Source organism: Rhipicephalus microplus, chromosome 2 (assembly GCF_043290135.1).
Source record: "Rhipicephalus microplus isolate Deutch F79 chromosome 2, USDA_Rmic, whole genome shotgun sequence".
Taxonomy (NCBI): Eukaryota; Metazoa; Arthropoda; class Arachnida; order Ixodida; family Ixodidae; genus Rhipicephalus; species Rhipicephalus microplus.
Window position 1 is genome coordinate 63562851 of NC_134701.1, and position 15180 is coordinate 63578030.

At 49.6% G+C, this 15180-nt stretch overlaps 1 protein-coding gene across 1 annotated transcript in view; it reads left to right on the forward strand.

The window, feature by feature from the left end:
- The window catches only part of LOC119170869 (arginine kinase-like), a 124742-nt gene that overhangs the window by 65993 nt on the left and 43569 nt on the right, over window positions 1-15180 (forward strand). The window contains exon 2 of the mRNA XM_075886513.1: window positions 13280-13506. Coding sequence (XP_075742628.1) covers window positions 13280-13506 — 227 coding nt within the window. The remainder of the gene's footprint in view (window positions 1-13279; window positions 13507-15180) is intronic.

Here is a 15180-nt window from a genome sequence, read left to right on the forward strand (position 1 = left end):
TTCGCATGTATGTGCCCTCCGACTACTATGACTGGTACCTGGCGCTACCTCGCGTGGGGGACGGTGATGACGCCGTGCAGGTCGAACACGTTGCGATTGGCTTCAGTGATTTCTTCGCTTCTTGGTGTTATGTGAGGTTGCATTCACCTGAAATTAGGTCGTAACGGACTTATAAGATCATCGGGACGCTGTGGACACAAGAATCGCACTGTTGGGTGGACTATTTGTACATTAATAAGTGACTTTCGTGACGACGACGCTGAGTGTGCAGCTACAGACGCCATCATTCGACCCGGCCGCGCCATTGTCTGCGTGGTGCACAGGCACCACGTCTCAAAGATAAAAAGGACTTGTTCTCGCTACATTAAGAGATGGAAGATGAATCATCGAAGACCACGGGGGACGCTGAAGAGAATAACAAGGATTCCGGATGAATTACGGCGTCTAAAAGACGATCGAAAGTGAGGAAAGCCAATAGAGCTGCTGGCGCCGGAACGCCGGCGTCTAAGACGAACGCTCAAGAACCTACGCCCGGCCATCACAGCTTCAGAGATGTCAAGAAAACCCTTATAAGAGGAAGCAAGACGCCACTGCTGCCATGTCAAGAAACTACGGTCATCCTGAGGCCGCGAGGCGGTCTGTGTATTAGCAAGTCTGGCGTATTGGTCGTGGCAGAGGCCATATGGAGTGCGGCGGGGCTCGGTCCGGAAAAGAGAAACACGGACACAATGTGCCCAAATCACCTGCAAAATATTATGGTCGTCAGTACTTCGAGCCAAGAGAATATTAAACGCTACGTTAACGTTGAAGCTATTACGGTGGCCGGACGGTACCACGAAGTCAGGGCATATGTGGCTGCTCCGCATACCACCAGCAATGAAGTCATCTATGGGATCTCTCTTAGTGATGATCCCGGAGCCATCGACCGAAAGATTGTCAACGCAAGAAATCCACTGGCCCTCAGACCAAAAATAATTAAGAATACTGGCGCCATCATAGTGCTGTTTGGCGGGTACAAGGTTCCCAGTAATGTTTCTTATGGCGGCACCCTCATCAAGTGCACTTTATACAGGAAGCAAGTTGCTGTTTGCTATGCCTGCGGCTGACTAGGACACCACTCTGACGTCTGCCTGACGCCCAACGCTTCAGTCTGCAAGGTTTGCAGACAAGTTATCCAGCAAGAAGAGGATCATGTTTGTGGACCAATATGCAGTTTGTGTGGCGCAAAGCACCTCACCGCATCCAGGGAATGCCAGCACCGATATCAGATACCCTATGTCGTCAGGCGCAGGCGAGGTCTGAGGGCCCGCGCTCTCGGGAGAGGTCTCCATCCGTCAATGTCAATGGCTTCCTCGAGCTCAATGACTGTCATCAGCAGGGCCAGCCCGGACCATCGGCTCCTGGAGGCTGATTCAAATCTTGAGGGAGATCCAGAACAAGAGGCCGCTGCAGCAGTCGTTCCACGTCCAGGTTGCATCTCGGATCCCGTTCGAGATGCAACCCCGTTCCATGTGCAGGGCCCGTTCCATGTGCAGGACGTGGTCTCAATCCTGGGGTGGTACCAGACAACGTCGCAGCTCCGGTGGCCTTTTCGGATCCAGTCTCGCACCTGGCCAGGGAAAGATTGACGCACCGAGCACCAAACCAGACCCCTCGCTCAGGGAAGACTGCGGGCATGCATGGGGAGTCCAGCTGTCCAGAGCAGTACACGACACCGAGGACCAGAGCAGGGGCAAGTCAAACTTAACCTGGGCCAACAGGAGTCGTAGTAATGACGGCGAGCAACCCATGCAATGCGACCCGCTCCTAGAGCATGCTAGAGACGCGGAGATATTACGATTGAAAAAGAAAACGCCGAGCTTGAAGATACGCTTACTAAAATGGCAAATTAAATAGCGGAGTTTAAAAAAATGCTGAGCACGATGCACAGCAATACTGAAGGCGCAACCACCGATGCTCCGGTTTCAGCCCCTATTGGAGATGGGCCCATGACAACCAAACGCAGAGCGGCAATAAGCAAGCTTGAGAACACGGAATCTCAACTCGAGGAGATTAAGCAAACACTGGTTACAATGCAGGCTGCATTCAGTGACCCAGTATAGGGTCTTAGAGCCACGAACGAGCGCGTCATTGCGCTGGAAAGTTGTGCCAAACTGCCTAAATCTGCGCCACAGGGTGCGTCGCCTGGCAACGTGGAAGTGGCCATTACCGTACATGTCGATAGCCCAGGAGTTATTCACGAAGAGGAACACATTTTTCGAGCCACATTGACCCCCCATGGTGGTGATCAAATAAGAATCCATAATGGATAACGATAAAGACACTGTCTGTATTTGGCAATGGAACTGCAGAGGGTACGCTGGTAAAAGAGCACTCCTGCAGCAGTACTTTAGAACAATAACGAAGAAGCCTCAAGTTATAGCCCTTCAAGAGACCTTAGCCTCTGCAGCGTCGCTATCTGGTTACCGGGCAGTCCCTGGCCATTCAGGAGGCTGAGGTGTCTGCACAGTAATAAGTAAAAAGCTGACACACGTCGCCACAACTTGAACATGACCAGATGCAATATCGAGTATGTAATGGTAGAGATGCTACTTGACACACTACGGTGCAATCAGCGGAAAAACAGTGTTTTTGTATTGAATGTCTACAGTAACCCCAGGTATAGGCGCCAGCAGTTCAAGACGTTGCTCGAGAGGCAGTTGAATTAGCTGGTCCGCGGCCCCTTGTCATAGTCGGTGACTTCAATGCCCCAGATGGCTTATGGGGATGCGTGTATGAGACGAGAAAAGGTTGCGACCCCTGGCAGGACGCCACCGAACTAGACCTTACCTTAATCACTGATAAGGCTTTTCCTACGCGTATAGGCAACTCTGCGACCAGAGACATGATGCCAGACCTCGCTTTCATCAAGAATGTAAGAAAGACTACATGGGCCAACACTGCCATAGATTTTGGCAGTGACCACTACGTTCTGCAAACTTCTATTATAGTGGACCGTAGCAGAGTCCGTGAGTTCACGGTAGTTGACTGGGATCTTTTCCTTATCATTCGCGGAACAAGGACCAGTGCTCCTGACAATTTCGAGGAATGGTGTGAGGACATCCCCTGAGATACCATCGCTGCCACCAAGAAGATAAAGACAGATTTAAATGTGGAGAAGATGAAAAGTAGGCTTGCCCACCTGCTCGAAGCCAAGACAGCTCTATTTTCTCGATGGAAGAAGCAGAGGACAACCATAGGCTGCGGCAAAGAATATCAAAGTTGAACAAAGAAGTCGAACAACATTGCGACACACTGTGCAAACAGCAGTGGGATGAGCTTTGCGGGTCCGTCGACGGTAAAGTCAGAAATGGCAAGTCCTGGCATCTTCTGAAGCGCCTCTTAGACGAGCACAGCACTATAGCCAAACAAAGACACACTTTAGCCCGTGACCTTCACGAAGCCGCCAAAGAACAGGGGGTTGACGAACTCGTTACTCGACTAGTTTCCAAGTACCTACCGGTCGAACGAGAGGACGAAGATGGCGTGTTCCCAGAGTATGGCGGCCCTCCTATACCTGAACTAGACGAAGACTTTTCAGAGGCTGAAATCAGGAGAGTGATACAAATGCTCAATCGCAATACGGCACCAGGGTCTGACGGGATCACGAACAGAGCGCTCGGAAACCTCGACGACGCATCCATAGAACGTCTAACTGGTTTCATCAATGAAGCATGAAAAACGGGAGGAGTTCCTGAGGAATGGAAGCTAGCTGACACCGTACTGATTCCCAAGCCATTAAAGTCTCCTAGCTTTGAGAATCTTCGCCCCATCTCCCTCACGTCGTGTGTAGGTAAGGTGGCAGAGCACGCAATTCTCAACAGACATAACGACTACCTAGAGGGAAATAATATTTGTACGCACAATATGATCGGGTTTCGTACCGGCCTTTCAACGCAGGATGCAATGCTGCTCATTAAGCACCAAGTTCTTGATGGATACTCTAGAGATACAAAGGCTCTTCTTGGCCTAGACTTAGAGAAGGCCTTTGACAACATCAAGCACAAATTCATCTTGAAGACTGTGGCGAAACTCAAACTTGGGCCCAGGCTGTACAACTACATGAAGTCCTTCTCGTCTAAAAGAAAAGCGAGACAGTGCATCGGGAACTTCTTCTCTGAGGACGTACCACTCGGACATTGAGGCACGCTCGAGGGGTCTGTGATTTCTCCGGTGCTGTTCAATCTCTGCATGAGCGGACTGTCGAAAAGACTGGCTAGCGTGGACGGCATCAAGCATACCATCTACGCCGACGACATCACAATCTGGTGCGTTGGTGGCAGCGAATGTGGGGTGCAAGATGCCCTTCAAGAAGCAATCGCCGAGGTGGAATCGTACTTGCGCCAAACGGGACTAAGATGCTCACCCGCCAAGGCGGAGCTCCTGATCTGTAGAAAAGAACGAGGTGGCCGACCTAAGGTAGGGAAACCCGTCGAAGAAAGCGATATACACATTTACATGAGTGACGCGGAGGAAATCCCAAGGTTAGACACCATTCGGATCCTCGGCATATTTATTGAAGCGAAAGGTGGCAACGGCACCGCTCTGCGGAAGATTGTCGGCAAGACTGACAACGGTTTTCGGCTCGTCAAAAGAGTCTCCGGGAGACATTGAGGCCTTAAGGAAGACAATTTGTTAAGGCTCAGCAATGCGTTTGTGCTCTGCCACTTTACCGGCACCGTTGCCATGCACAATTGGCTTAGGTCAAAGTGGGACAAGCTCCGACCTAAGCCAATCAGAAAAGTCGTCAAGAAAGCACTGGGGCTTCCCGTACGCACACACACCGAGAACTTGCTCGCGCTCGGTGTGCACAACTCTGCTGCCGAGATAGCGGAAGCGCAAGAACACTCGCAGCTGGCTCGCTTGACCACTACGACGGCTGGTCGGCGCATACTTAGCGAGCTATGTTTTAACCCTATGGAGCTGGAAACAAATAGCGTGCGTATATCAAGATATATACAGGAAAACGTCATTGTTGCCCCAATACACTGCAACACTCACCCTGTACACAACGAGGGACGTCGTCGGGCAAGGGCGACGGCTCTGCTGAAGCAACAGGAAAAAGGTGACGTAAATGCAAGTTTCGTTGATGCTGCAGCATATCGCGACGGCAAAAAGTTCGCAGCGGTGGTCGTGGACCAGATGAGCTCGACTACGAACTGCGCCCCGGTACGCACAACGAACCCCCAGGTGGTCGAACAAGTGTCCATCGCACTCACTCCGCTAAATGGTCGGTGCGAAGAGGTGTACAGCGACTCCAAAGCCGCAGTCAGAGCCTTTCAAAAGGGCCGCATATCAACACAGGCAGCCAGGATCTTGAACAGCTCCACCAGAGATACGATTCTCCCTCACACCATACATCGCTTCCCCGCGCATATCGGCTGGTAAACGGCTTTGCACTGAACCCGAACAAGTCGGCCCACACAGCAGCGTGCGCTCTCACTGACCACGCTGCTCTCGACCTGGCCGACGGCTCCAGTGCCGACGACGTGGGACATAAGGACACACCTACTACAAACAACGAGATTACGAAGTATTAATACATGGTGAGGCGGGCATTCCCAATGCCACATTAAAAACTCAATAGAGCACTAGCCGTCTCGTTGCGCTTACTTCAAACCCATTCGTACCCGACGTTAGCACACATAAACACAATTTATCCTCACCAATTCCCCGATGCCGCCTGCGCCGCTTGCGGGCAGAGCGCTACATTAGCACACATCCTTTGGGAGTGCGGGTCGCTTGGACCGACTTATAGAAAACCAGAGTGGGATGCGCGTCTGCACAGTCCAGAACTTCGGGACCAAATCCTGGCCGTCCAGTGTGCCCGCGACAGGGCCGTCAGGCTAGACCTGCCGGTCTCCACGTGGGAGTAGCCGGATGACGCGTGGCAACCTCAACATCTGCACTGGACCATAATAAAGATATTTTCACTCACTCACTCACTCATTCACTACTCCACGTGACCTTCGCGTACAATTCTTCGCACCACGACACCACTGAATATTCACCCTTTTATTTGATCTATGGCCGTCATCCGACGTTACCACTCGACACTCTACTTCCAACCACTAGGACGCTGTCAACCGAATATGCACGCGACGCTATTGCTCGTGCCGACCACGCACGTCAGATCGCCCGCTCTAGACTTTCGGCTTCGCAAGCCGCTCAGAAAGCCATTTACAACTGCCGGCATGTTGACGTTCGCTTCTCACCCGGTTCTCTTGTTCTCCTGTGGTGCCCACTTCGTCGAATCGGCTTATCAGAGAAGTTGTTGTCTCGCTACATGGGTCCTTACCATGTCATCTGCCAGGTAACCGACATCACCTATGAGATCATTCCTGCATCTGAGATCACAAACCTGCCTGAAACTACACCTAGCGATGTTGTGCACGTCAGAAGACTAAAACCTTACCCCCTGCCTTCTGAAGACTGTAATTGGACAGTTATAGTTTACGGATAACGTGACTACGAAGGTTAAGGTAACGACGTTACCGTGCAGCAAACGTTCGTTGTGGACAGCGTCTTATAGTTTAGTGGGATAGCGTCTATGTGGTTAACGTGCCTCAGCTGGGAAGGTGGCGCCACCTATCAGATGGTTAATAAGTTAAAGACAGTGAAAAGGAAAAGAAAGCGAGACTGTTTGCCTATTACATAGCGCCAAGCAATATTACAAGTTTATTTTAGTAATAATGAAATAAAATAAATAGGAACCACGCACCAAACGCGAAAAAAATTATGTTGCCGATTTCTTCGCATCGATCTTGTAGTTAGGCCTTGACGCGTTTTAAATGGGAAGCTGTCTAAAAAATTACGCCATCTAATCCGTAATACTCGGTCATTGAAGCTAATTGAAGGCAAGCGAAGCCACTTTAAACAGTCGTTTGCTGCAAACAAAGTGAATCTTTCAGTAACTACGCCAAAATCACTTCGAAGCAGGCGTCCGAGAGCACCGCCATGTTTAAGTACACTACGTGCACCTACGATACCTTAAATCTGAAAAATACCGCGCGTACGGTAAGCGGTACGGGTCACGTGCGTATTTGCTCATGCGAACAACAATTCCGGTATCACGGTACGCACAGTACCCCGGTAAGCCCGGTATACTATAACTGTCTACTAATGTGCAACGAAACGGTGTTTTAACCGCCGGGGGGGGGGGGAGGTAATGCTACGTAGCTGACGTATTAGGGATCAGAAGGCGACAACGAGGAGGTAGTCTGTCCGTTGTGCGTGCTGTCCTTCATCTTAGTCGATGCTCTACGCATTATTGACAATATAGAATCTAAATAGACGCGCCTCGTCTAATTTTTACGCAACAATATCATCAAATCAGATTCACATGTGATATTACATACGATGATGCTCATCATTATATGAGCATATCATACGTTCATATGAGTCCTCATACTCATATATCATTTGCTCGTATGACCATATCATATGCTGAAATGACCTTATGGCATGCTTTTATGAGTCCTCATGCTTGTATGAATATATTATAAAGATTTATTGAGCAGAACGGTTGATGCTTGGAAGGCTTGGAAGGCGATGCACCAGCCGCAATTTCCGAGCTCGAGCCGCTGCTGCACGCTTGATGCGGCTGCCTCTGAGCCGGAGTACTTCCTCATCTTTACAATGGCCCCACGGAGAAAAAAAATGAGCCATCCTGGCGACTTAGTACTGTGAAGGCGGCGTTGAACCGTGGTACTGCTTGAGCCTCTGGACGTGTACAACCTCGCGGTTGTGACGTCGCAACTCTGATGGTGGTGGAAGAGGCTCAATGAGGTAGTTTACTGGCGAAGTTTGTTCGAGAATACGATATGGCCCATCGTACTTTGGCAGAAGTTTGGAAGAGAGCCCAGGTGTGCAATGCGGCACTGACAGTCACACAAGAGCACCCGGAAAAAAAAACGGGAGTTGAGGTCTGGGCATCATGAATTGCTTTTTGCCTGTTTTGGTCATCGCAGGTAAAGCGACGAGCTAACTGGCGGCATTCTGCGTGTCCGGCGGCGTCCAAGATCGGTAGGCACTCGGACGCGTCCGGTCGATAGGGCAGAATGGTGTCAATGGTGCGGGAGGGGTGATGGCCGTAGAGGAGGTAAAAAGAAGAGAAGCCTGTTGTCGCTTGCGTTGCCATATTATAGGCGTATGTAATGAATGGGAGGACTAAGTCCCAGTTGGAGTGATCAGGCGTCACATACAGAGATAGCATGTCACCGAGAGTACGATTAAAGCACTCGGTAGCCCCATTGGTTTGAGGGTGGTAAGCGGTACATGTGCGATGTACAATAGCACACTCAGCGAGCAATTTTTCAATGACCTCGGACAAGAAGGCGCGGCCGCGGTCACTGAGGAGTTCTTGAGGGCCTCCATGACGCAACACAAAACGACGCAGTAGGAAAGTGGCAACCTCCTGTGCTTTAGCCGTTTGAAGAGCAGCGGTCTCAGCATAGCGCTTTAGGTGGTCAATAGCAACTATTATCCACCTGTTGCCAGTCGGTGTCAATGGAAGTGGCCCATAAATATATATTCCAACCCGTTCGAAGAGTCGGGAAGGGCATCGTAAAGGTTGCAGTTAACCGGCGGAGGCGTGTGGTGGAGATTTTCGGCGCTGACATTCGGCACAAGAGCAGACGAAGTTGCCGATGAAGGTACACATACCACGCCAGTAGTAGCGATGTCGAAACCTTTCGTAGGTCTTGAAGACTCCTGCGTGGCCACATTGTGGGTCAGCGTGGAAAGAGGAACAAATCTGCGACCTCAGGGTTCGTGGAACGACGAGCAGCCACTTGCGTCCCTCTGATGCGTATTTGCGTCAATAGAGATGCGTGTCACGTATCGAGAAGTGTGGAACTTGGCACCGGCGCGTTCGCGTCTTCGGGAGTTCAGAAGTGTCGGAGAGATGATTGAGGAGAGTCGCAGTCCACGGATCATTGCGTTGTTCGATAGCAATGGTGTCAAAGTCAAGCGATGACAATGTGGAATCGCAAGCGGAGTCAGCTGTAGCATTCTGGGACAGGGGGGAACGAGAAAGGGCGTCGGCGTCAGCATGCTTCCGTCCTGACCGATAAACCATGCGTATGTCATAATCTTGAATTTTCAACACCTAGCGAGCGAGGCGGCCAGATGCGTCTTTTAACGTCGAAAGCCAGCACAGCACGTGGTGGTCGGTCACGACGTCAAAAGAACAACCATATAGATGTGAGCGAAACTTTCCAAGGGCCCACAAAATGGCCAAGCACTTCTTTTCTGTGACACTGTAGTTGCTCTCAGCCTTGGTAAGTGTGCGACTAGCGTATGCCACGACGTATTCCTGATGCTCCGGTTTACGCTGTGTGAGCACAGCACCCAGGCCTACACCACTGGCGTCGGTGTGGATTTCGGTTGGAGCTTCAGGATCGAAATGGCGTAGAATGGGTGGCGTCGTGAGAAGCCGTCGCAAGGTGGCTTTCGCCACCTTGCGATGGCTGATGAAACTTAAAGTTCTTTAATGGTGGCAGGTTTCAGAAACGCCGTAACAGCTCGCGATTTCTCGGGATCCGGGAGGATGCCTTGCTTGGAAACAACGTGGCCCAAATTGTTCAGTTGACGCATGGCAAATCGACAATTTTTGAGGTTTAATTGCAAACCTGCGTTAGTTAAGCAAGTAAGGACGTGCTGAAGGCGACGTCAGTGTGTGTCAAAGTTAGGTGCGAAGACCACGATATCATCGAAGTAACCCAAGCATATCTTCCATTTTAGTACACGCAGGATGTTGTCCATCATTCGTTCGAACGTTGCAGGTGCATTGCAAAGTCCGAAGAGCATGACGGTGAATTCATATAAGCTGTCTGGCGTGACAAAAGCGGTTTTGGGGCGATCGTCCTCGGCCATAAGCACCTGCCAGTAGGCTGACCACAAGTTTAACGAGGAAAAGAACTCGGCACCCTGTAAACTGTCCAAAGCATCGTAAATGTGCGGTAGTGGATAGACATCCTTCAGCGTGATCTTCTTCAATTGCCAGAAATCGACACAGAAACGAATAGAACCGTCTTTCTTTTTGACGAGGACCACCGGAGACGCCCATGGGCTCTGGGAAGGTCGAATGACGCCTCTGCGAAGCATGTCGTCTACTTGGTCAGCAATGACGCGGCGTTCTGTAGCGGACATGCGATATGGTCGTTGTCGTAGCGGTGAGTGGAACCCAGTGTCGATATGGTGTTCTACTGCTAAGGCATGGCCGAGAGATGTTTGTTCAACGTCGAAAGAATGGCGGTCGCTCTCAAGAATGGTGAGGAGTTGGGAACGCTGCGAAGATGTCAAATCTGCAGCGATGAATGGTTGAGATATGTTCGCCGACGTTGAGTCAGCCGCTGAGACGACAGCCAGTTCACAGACGGAGGTAGAAGGCACCTCATCGGGAACGGATATAATTCTGGAAGAACTGATTGTCTCGACGTGGCCAAGGCACTCGTGACAAAGTAGGGATAAAGACGACGACTCATGATCATAAATTGGCATTGTGGTTGAGCCTTCTACAAGGTCGAGAGCAGCAAAAGGCAGGGGGAGGGCTCTTCTGGTGACGAATATTGGAGATGGTGTGAAAAAGACCGTGCCGTCGGATATGGCGCTGCATGAAACTGCCCCGAATGCAAAAGAGCATGGAGGGGTGTAGATGTCATCGCTAGCGACAAGTTTAGCGGCAGACTGGGTGTCGACGGACGCTTGGTCATCCAGTGAGCAAAATTCAACCTCAGCCCTAGCACAGTCGATTACGGCATTATGACGCGACAAAAAGTCCCATGCCAAGATTATGTTATGGGAGCACGATGAAAGAACCATGAACTCTAACGTATACAGAACGTCCTAATTGTCACGCGGGCTGTACATACTGCGGTCGGTTGAACAGGTTGAGCACAAGCTGTGCGAAACGATAATCCGAAGAAAGGCGTCATAACCTTACGAATTGAGCGGCAAAATCCAGCATCTATAACAGAAACAGCTGCACCGGTATCTACAAGAGCGACAGTAGGGATATTTTCGACGAACACATCAATAACATTGGTAGGTGACAAATGAGGACTTGGGCAAACCGAAACTTTCGCAGTTCTTGCGTCAGGAACTGCGTCGTCTAGTTTTTCTCCTCGTTACGCGCGGACCATCGACGCATAGGAGAAGGCGAGCGGTGGCGTGGAAAGGGCGAGCGAAGACGTCCCGACCGAGGGTGGTGGTCCTCCTGGTAGCGGGTTGGCATTGGAGTGGAGGAACCGTATCGCGCGTTGGAGTCAAGTGGGAAGAAAGGCTCACGATGGTTTTCATTGGTGATATGCGTCCAGCAGCGGCAATACCTTGCGACGTGTCCGGGGTATCGACGAGCGTAACATATCGGGCGATTGTCGAGGGTGCGCCACGGGTTGGCGGTGTTAGTGCTGGTCCAGTGAACTGGAGCTGGGGGATAGTTAGCGCGAGGCTGGAACAGAGGCGCAGGCGCCTTGCGAGTTGGCATGGCTGCAGCCGCAGCGTAGGTGAGAGGAGCAGCCACAAGATTAGGCTCGCGAGCAGCTGGTAAGGCCTCGGCGACCTCTCCTTGAATGACGCCACGTAGAGACGATGGTAAAGTTGTGGTAGGTTCTGGTGTGAAAGGCACCAAGGAAAGCTGTCGTGCGACTTCTTCGCGGACAAATGCTTTTATTTCGGCTATTAGTGACGCTTGGTCATGACCACTGATCACACTAGACAGCGATGCCAAATTCTGCGCTGGAAGACGTCTTGTCAGAGCTCGCTGCTTCCGCAATTCATTGTAGCTTTGGTAGAGGCTAATTACGTCGTTAACAGTGGTCGGGCTTTTCGCCAAGAGCATTTGAAAAGCGTCGTCGTCAATCCCTTTGAGGATGTGCTTACATTTTCGAGCCTCCGTCATTGTTGCGTTCTTGGGTCTGCACAAATCAACGACATCTTCTATGTAACTTGTGAAGGTTTTACCCGTTTCTTGTGCGCGTGTGCGTAAACGTTTCTCGGCACGAAGTTTTCGGACGGCAGGTCGATCGAAGAATGCTACAATCGACGTTTTAAATTGCGGCCACGTTCGGACGTCTGCCTCGTAGTTTCTAAGCCAAAGGCTGGCTACACCCGCGAGGTAGAACGACACGCGCGTCAACTTGTCCGCGTCCCTCCATCTGTTTAAAGCGCTCACCCGTTCGAAAGTCGAGAGCCAATGTTCAACGCCCTTGTCATCTGTTCCACTGAAGATTGGAGGCTCCCGATGAGGAACACAGCCTGGACAGGTGGCCGGAAGAGATGGAAGCGTCTGCTGATCGGCGTCTGGCATAGCAGAAGGTAGCCGTCGTGAATGGAGTTCCAGGATGGTAGCGGGAAGGTGTAAGGGTACACAGCACGGCTCCACCAATTATAAATGAGATTTATTGAGCAGAAAGGTTGATGCTTGCAAGGCTTGGAAGGCGATGCACCAGCCGCAATTCTGAGCTCGAGCCGCTGCTGCACGCTCGATGCTGCTGCCTCTGCGCCGGAGTACTACCTCTTCTTTACAATATGCTCATATAAGTATGAGAATTCATATCAACGGATCACGAGGACACGCACGCGAACGCATGCACAAGTAAATTTTCAACACTTGGGCATAGCAGATTTCTACTGTAGAACCAGCTTGATGGTTATATTTACCCCTGTTCTGGGATCGCGAACCGCGTACTCGTTAGCAGTCAAAAAAATTGATAATAAAAGATGATTGAAATGAGAGAATTGTGTTTTTCTACTTGGCATCATGTCCCTTTCTATTTGTTTATGTGTGTGTCATCACGAAGCAGGGAACTTCCATACCAAGATATTCAATAAAATCAAACCTTGCCTAAATTTCGCTTACGATGCCACCATTACGGCAAAATGTGCTGCGAAAGATCAGGTAACTTAAATGGCTTAGTAGTTGCTTAGTTAAAACACTAAGAAAGGTTTCCTTGATAGTAACGGTCAACGTTAATGGCTGTAATAGCTGCTGGCTAGTAAAAGTGTGCTGCGAAAGTAGTAAAAAACTCCTGAAACTACTAAACACACTCGTTTACTAACTGATTGCTAACGTTTTGTCTAAGAGTGTAGTTACGCTGTAACTACTTCATGGTTGCGCTTTTCGTATATTCAGTTATTTCCTACCAACCTGCTGACGTTTTCACGCTTCCTACAGTGTTTTACGATGGGCAGTCTTATATAGGCAATTACTCAGAGTAGTGTGGTTAAACGAGCGCAGGTGTTGAGAACCTGGACAGCGGGATCGGCGTCTACGCACCTGACGCCGAGTCGTACACCATTTTCGCTGATCTGTTCAACCCCATCATCGAGGATTACCACAAGGGCTTCAAAATTACAGACAGGCACCCACCGACAGACTTTGGCGACATCAACACGCTGGTGAACCTAGACCCAGAGGGGCAGTTCATCATTTCCACGAGGACGCGCTGTGGGCGGTCATTGCAGGTGAGTGGCCAAAGATGATCGAATATGTCCAAGGTCTTCAGTGTGAGCCACTTTGACACATAAGAAAGCGACCTATTTTTTATCTATTACGTTTGCGAAAATCAACACGTAATATGCGGCTACTGGTGAGGTAGTTTACTCAAATAGTTAGCACCCCACAATATTCCATGAGAACGAAGAAAAAGCTTGGTACTGCCATACATGTATTGTTCTTCGGTATTTATCTATCTGGGGGCGTCTCTAAAGCAGTGCATTGATGTGCTTACATAATTTTAAGGTTATAAACGCAGTATGATTACGTCCGTGTCAACCACATCTCTCTTAATCCACCACGGTGGCCTAGTGATTGTGTTGCTCAACGGTTGACCTGCAAGTCGCGAGATGTGCTCTCAACCGCAGCAGCCGCCCTTTCGATGGAGGAGATAATGCCTTAGGCCCACATACTTACACAAGGATTCACGTTAAAGAACCTCGGCACAATGAAATTTCCAGAGCCCTCCTAGACGGCGTCTTTTATAATCACATGGTAGTTTTAGAACGCTATACCCCACCCCATCAATTATTATTTACACATCTCACTTACACCTTTATTGCGCCCTTCAATATGATACGCCACTGGGCGCACTAAGCCTTCATTAACCAGCAAACGGAACTGAAACAGTACAAGACCCCTTTTCCTGCGGCTCGATTGCACTGTTCTAAATTTAAGAATTACCAAAATGGCGGAAAGTAAGCTTTACGTGGACGTTTTAAAATAAAAACTTCAGGCTAATTTGGAGTGAGACCCCTTCCTAACGTTTTTTTTGTTTTCCGGTGTTTACGATGAAGTTACTTCTAAAAACATCCCCTATACTTTATTTCTTTGCATTGCCTTTAGTTCTTATTATTGCACCTTCTAAATAACTGTATATTTTAATGTCAGCTTCTTTTGCAGTCGCCGCGGAACCACCGAACAATATCACCGATGATATCCTTACGAAAACACGTTATAAATAATGGCAGTTCTTGGTGGGCACCACATTCTTCGCTTCAGTTCTAGACGTTCCTCAGCGGTGAAAGCATTCATACGGCACGTTACGTCGATATACAACGCAAAAGCCATTGCTGCGCGGTAATTTCATCACATGTGACAATTTTAGAAAAACTAACTCCATATTACCGAAGAAAACTGGCTCCATACAGAATAATATATTGGGCCATGAATTTCCGACTCACCCAAAAAACAGCACTCTTATGACTCCCTACGCCTGTTTTTGACTCTACGGAACAGACGACACTCAGACACAATGCGGTGGTCACCGAATGCTGCTAAATCAAATTACGTTTTTTTACAACAATATCACCACTCCTTGCCTTCGTGGCTACTGCAGAAGTGACGCCCTGCACCTTTTCTGGCGTTGCGATTCGCCCATAATTGAATAGAGAAAAAGGGCAGGCTGAAAAAAAATGGCCCGAATCTACTTGTTACACAATAAATGTCGTCGAAAGACGACAGTCTTGCGTCTATAGAGAGTGAACCAAACGTTTCTTCATGTTCTGTGGAAGAATATTGGTGAAAAGTATTCTGAAGGCGCTGCGTTAGAGTGCCGCGAGCGTGTAATGGAGGCGAACAAGTGCATCTAGGCACGTTATACACGAGCGCTATCTAGCAGTTATTTTTGAAAACGAAGGCAT